The sequence below is a fragment of the Odocoileus virginianus genome, chromosome 29, assembly GCF_023699985.2.
Source record: "Odocoileus virginianus isolate 20LAN1187 ecotype Illinois chromosome 29, Ovbor_1.2, whole genome shotgun sequence".
Lineage (NCBI taxonomy): Eukaryota > Metazoa > Chordata > Mammalia > Artiodactyla > Cervidae > Odocoileus > Odocoileus virginianus.
Window position 1 is genome coordinate 12616326 of NC_069702.1, and position 5551 is coordinate 12621876.

General features: G+C 48.9%; 1 protein-coding gene across 1 annotated transcript; it reads right to left on the reverse strand.

Moving 5' to 3' along the window:
- Window positions 1–324: 324 nt before the first annotated feature.
- CYTL1 (cytokine like 1) lies at window positions 325–5243 on the reverse strand. Its single transcript, XM_070457991.1, has 4 exons — window positions 5040–5243; window positions 2576–2620; window positions 2296–2424; window positions 325–980 (listed from the first exon to the last, which is right to left on the reverse strand). The coding sequence occupies exons 1-4, from the start codon at window positions 5190–5192 to the stop codon at window positions 897–899; spliced, it is 411 nt and encodes a 136-aa protein (XP_070314092.1). The 5' UTR covers window positions 5193–5243; the 3' UTR covers window positions 325–896.
- Window positions 5244–5551: the final 308 nt, after the last annotated feature.

Genomic DNA, 5551 nt, shown 5'->3' on the forward strand with positions numbered 1-5551 from the left:
GACCTTGGGCAAGTTACCTAACAGACCCGAGCCTCAGCCTCCTATGATGCCCATGTCTAGGTTTGTGATGAGCCCTTACTGAACTGATGTTTGTGATATGTCATGCATACGATGCAGGATACAGTCTTCCCCAAACATAAAACTGGAACATCTTCTGATGCTTTGAAAACAGATTTACACAAGTGGCTTGAAACAGACCCAGAAATACCTATGCTCTATGGAAAGAAGGAGAAAGACGTATCTTGCTAAAAGCAGCAACTTGCAGAAAGAGCATGAATTAATCACCCTGACACCCACCTTGGACGGAATACAGCAGGACACATGTTTCTCACCGTCATGATAGTCTTTATTTGATTTTCATCACCTTTCAATGATAGAGTGGTTCCCGTCAGCACTATGTCATTACAAACCTTACAAATACATCTTACAGGCAGTGAAATTTCTTCTAAAAAATGAAAGCTAACTGTAAGGAACATTGGTAGTTGAAGAAGGTATAAAATAGAAGCATGGTTAATGTAAGCAGGTTTCTATCAAGAGAGAAAAACGGTAACACCATGCCATTAAAGTAGTACCACAAGCATACTGTTTTGCTTGGTCTCAAGCTTACTGTTCAAACGAGAGAAGCTGGTTTGCCCTTTTCTTCTCAGTGATCAAATCAACATGCTTGTGTATCTAACCATCCTGGCAAGAAAGGAACAAGGGGGGATGAGAAGCAAAGCTTCTAATTATGTTCAGAATTGATTCCAAGGTAGGAGCACAAGCTGTGGTTTCCAGAAGGTGGACAGAAACTCATGACAGTTTCAAGGAGAGCTGTGGGGGCCACGGCTTTAGTCTGTTGTGTCTGGGCAGCTGACATAACTTCATTCCCCAAGGTTCTGTCTCTGGTCTGAGCTGCCTTAGCTCTGATGATCCGGGAGGACCGTGGTCACTAGGATTGGGTATTCTAACGCATTGCAGTCATCCGACAGGTACACCAAATCCTGAAAAAGATGTGCAATGAACAGGAACATCACTGAAGGGGACCATGGAGCCCATGCACAGCAATAGTCTTATCCTCAAAGGCTGTTCAGTTGTTCCCCTTTGTGTGAAAACTTCACCCATTGAATCTCATATTCCTTTGTTATTGAATTCACGTGTGTGTGTGTGTGTGTGTGTGTGTGTGTGTGTGTGTGTGTGTGTGTGTTGGTTGACCAGATGGATGGATAGATGGGTAAAGTGCAACAACTCTGGGCCAGGCATTGGGGATACCAAGAGTAACAGCACTAGGTCTCACCCTCCAACACTTCAGAGTCAAAAGCAGCATTCTCAGATTGCATTACAATTATGTTTTCTTCCTCTCTCCCCAGCCCCACCAAGCAGAGAGGGGAATGAAGAGGGAAGTGGATGTAGTAGGAAAAGCATGTCTCATCCCTGATGCAAAGTAACAAATAAATCTTTTTAAAATATGTATTTATTTTTTATTTTTTTGGCCATGCCAGGTCTTCTTTGTGGCATGTGGGATCTACTTCCCTGACCAGGGATCAAACCCAGATAAATCTTAATAAATTTTAAAGCTAGAAATCTTAATAGCTGAGTATTAAAGTTTCCTGGGTCAGGCCTCATGCTTGGCATTCTATGTTTAAGTTACCTTCTTTCTATGTTTAATCACCTTGCTAGAGATCTGAGGACCAAGGAGTTACTGCAGCGCCCAGCACACGCACGGTCAGGGTGTCAGTATTATTATCCTCCCAATGATCTCAGGAGATGGGTACTCTACATGAACTCGGAAGCTGCGGCTCAGAGGGGGAGAGGGTGCGAGCCTCCAGGAAGCAAGACAGGACGAAGACAGGGGCTCAGGTCTGCCGGATGCTGAAGTCTCTGCCCCAGGACCACACGGCCCAACTCTCTACATCTAACCAGTGCTGTTCTCTGCTCTTCCTGTCTTCTTCCCTCTGATGCAGAGTCCTCCCATCACAGAGCACCCCCAAAGCCCCTCCCCCAGAAAGTCTCCTCTAACCCAGTCTCCAGGGCTCGGGAGTTCTCAGAATTCCACAGTTCTCATCCCACCCCATTTGACTCCCGGCAGACTCTGTTCTATACGATTTGCACGTGGTCCTGGCTGCTGCAGGTGGAGCTGGTGGAGGTGAGGGGCCTTGTCTGGAGCCCCCAGCACTCAGCAAGAGCAACAGGGTCGAGGAAGGGCTTTGTGAACTGGAAGCACCCCATAACCTTTTCTCTTCCTCCTCCCGGTCAAACCCTTCTCTTAATTTCTTGACCCATAACAAGTGGGAAAAGAACATTCAATGCGTCACTCACTCTCCTGCAGAACGAGTTCATGATGGTGTACAGTTTCCGCACTTTGTCCTTCAAGGCGTCCACCTGGGCCACCTTCCAGCACTGGGATGATGCCACAAAGTCCCGCAGCTTGGCCAACACGCAGTAATTCTGCGAGTGGATAACAGGGAGGGGTCTCATGCGAGAAGTCAGTAGTCAGAGGGACAGGAGCCGGGGGCGGCTGGTCCTTCTTCACTGGATGCCTCCCTACCTCCCCACCATGCCCCCCCGCCCCCGCCCCGGGCAGGCAGACCGCTCTTACATGTATATCCAGATACAGCCTGGGCAGGTATCTCACACACGCCTCCTGTGGGACGGGAAATGGCTTTCTGGGATGCCCACAGGGACACACCCCGGTCACAGAAGTCTCTCTGCCAGCCCCCAGACAGCCGGCCCAGCCCCAGATCCCCAGTGACTTCCTTGATGCCGACACGCACTTACATTCTTGTGCCGTTTGCCACATTCCCCCAGGGTCAACTGCTCTTCTAGAATTTGACTTTTAGGATGCCACTTTTGTGTCATATACTATGAGTTAGGGAACTGTTTCATACATGTGTGTGTAGAGAGAGAGACATATGTAAGTATGTCTGTGACTATATATGTATATATTTTTAAACCGTTCTATCATTTTAGTCTGGGGGCTTTCCAGGTGGCTCAGTGCTAAAGAACCACCGTGCCAATGCAGGAGAGGCAGGAGATGCAGGTTTGATCCCTGGGTCAGGAAGATCCCCTGGAGAAGGAAACGGCAACCCACTCCAGTGTTCTTGCCTGGAGAATCTCATGGACAGAGGAGCCTGGCAAGCTACGGGGTAGCGAAAGAATCAGACACGGCTTAGTGACTGAGCATGCATCCACACATAACTGTAATCTAGACATAGTGGTACCTGTAATATACTATAGGAATAGAAAGCTGTATATGTAGGTATACTTTTATATCACTCTTTTTCACTTTTGCTTCTGTGCTGGCCTAAAGCCCGAGAACCCAGATTCTTGCCCTTTCCAACCAGTAATTCCTTGTTGCTGGGGATAGATCTCCTTCTTTTTTGTGACTCAGTTTCCCAGTTGTGAGCCTAGAGAGTTAGAACACGTAATCTCTCCACTTCTTCCAGCTCTGAGCCTATGCATTTCAAGTTTTAAAATCATGGTTTTTTTTTTTTTTAGATGATTGCTCTACATATTTGGATTTCCCAGGTGGCACTAGTGGTAAAGAACCCGCCTGCCAATGCAGGAGATGTAAGAGACGATGGCTCGATCCTAGGGTGAGGAAGATCCCCTGGAGGAGGGCACGGCAACCCACTCCAGTATTCTTGCCTGGAGAATCCCCATGGACAGAGGGGCCTGGCAGATTATAGTCCATGGGGTCGCAAAGAGTCGGACACACCTGAAGAGACTTAGCACGCATGCACGCTCTACACACCCACGCTCCACATGTCTAATAGCAAGGAATCTGTGGATAAATTAGGGTGCAACAATACAACCTGTTTCAAAGGAATATTAATTTGACGGAATGTTAGAAAGTAAACTTCAGAACCACTGTGCTGTTTGTTTCGATTTGTCTATACACACGCACTTGGATTGGATATCTATGCACAGATCAAGAACTGAAATCCTATCCTCTGAATGTGATGGCAGCAGGTCACCTCTAGGTGGTAGGATTGCAGTAATATTTATTTTCTTCTTTGTCTTTCGTGCCTTTTCCAACTGTTTTCGAGGCATATGAGCTTCATAACTTAAGAAAAAAATACACATTATTTAACTTTCAAAAAGAAAACACAAAGGAGGTGTTAAGACATCATAAGCCCCACATCTGAGAACAGTGCATCTTATGTGAAGGGTTCAAAAGCGGTAAAGGGACACTTCTAAATTTTGCCAGAGCTTTGGAGTTTAATTTAGCTTGTGTCTACTCTGGAAGAGCGGTCAGGAGGCCGGATTCTAGCTCTGGGTGGCCCTTGGGGACTCTGGGTTCCGAGCCCCTGCGTCTTCCACTTAACAGAGTCGTGTGAACGGTGGCTGAAGTCCAGGGCTGTTTCCACCAGGCGGACTGTGTCTGCATTCCAGTTTGCTGGCCTCCAGCTGCCCACAGTGGGTGTGGGGGCTCGGCCCTCACAGCTCAGGACGCTGGGATCCTCTGATTCTGCCGGATAATTTGCTCAGGTACTCTAGCAGGTAAGAGGTGGGGCTGGTTCAGGAGTCAGCCCATTAGCTCCTGCTGGCTCGTGGGGAGACTAGACAAGCTGAACTCCTTGGTCCTCCTTAAGTTGGAGTTCTACACTCTAGGGGAGCTTTACTCCTTTCTCTCTCTCCGTCTCTCTTTTTACATTTTAAAACAGATCCTCTGATTATTGCTAGCTTGTTGCTCCCTAGTCGCTGAGTCACCCCTGAATCTTTGGGACCCTATGAATTGCAGCACGCCAGGCTTCCCTGTCCTTCACGATCTCCCTGAGTTTGCTCACACTCATGTCCATTGAGTCAGCTAGTTATAAACAAAAGTTATGATGTCTTGGATTGCATTTTCTTTGTAGTAAAGAGGAAGCACAAATGAGTCGACATTTAATAGGATGGGAATAAAGCACAGATACCCTGGAAATTAACGTTGACTGGAAAAGAAAAATAACATTTCCTCCCTGACCCGTCCCCGTCCAGCCCCCAGTCCAAAGGCGAATTTTTGAGAACTGGGTCTGCATGGACCTCCTGTCCTCATTCAGGTGGGGGCCGAGGGCACTCACCAAGGGCTCCGTGGCCTGCAGGCTCTGGAAGTCAGAGGTGATCTCCCGGCTCAGGGCCAGCATCCGAGAGTAGCAGGTCGGAGGAGCCGGCCGTGTGGCGGGGAGCCCGGCCAGGAGCAGCAGCAGCAACAGGGGGAACAGCTGGGGTGTCATGGTGCAAAGGCGGCCTGACTGCAGCCCAGGCCAGCCGCCCCTTTAAGCAGAGGTCCGGGGGTGGTCCTCTGTGTCTCCTCTGTTTCCTGTGGGGCCCAGCCAAGGCCAAGACCACGCCCACCTGGCTGGGGGACACTGAAGCCTTTCAGACCTGAAGCCCCCACCACCCCTGTTGAGAGGAGGGGCTGTCTGGGCTGGGGTGCGGGGCACTTGGAAGGGAAGTGGGGTCTTCCTCTCACACAACGTGCAATAGAATTTTCTCTCTTGGTAGGCGCTCTTTCTGAAGTGGCAGGACTGGTAGAAGAGGGGAGGACAAGAGAGAGACAGGATGGATGAGTGGGTGGTCCAACGATGGGGCA

What these genes read in the sequence shown, in the direction of transcription:
- CYTL1 (XM_070457991.1), bottom strand. Translation starts at nt 5,192, where the DNA reads ATGACACCCCAGCTGTTCCCCCTGTTGCTGCTGCTGCTCCTGGCCGGG. An exon ending in TGCAGGCCACGGAGCCCTTG is followed by an intron (nt 2,621 to 5,039) that starts GTGAGTGCCCTC and finishes CCCGTCCCACAG; the next exon opens with GAGGCGTGTGTGAGATACCT. An exon ending in TGAACTCGTTCTGCAGGAGA is followed by an intron (nt 981 to 2,295) that starts GTGAGTGACGCA and finishes CATCTTTTTCAG; the next exon opens with GATTTGGTGTACCTGTCGGA.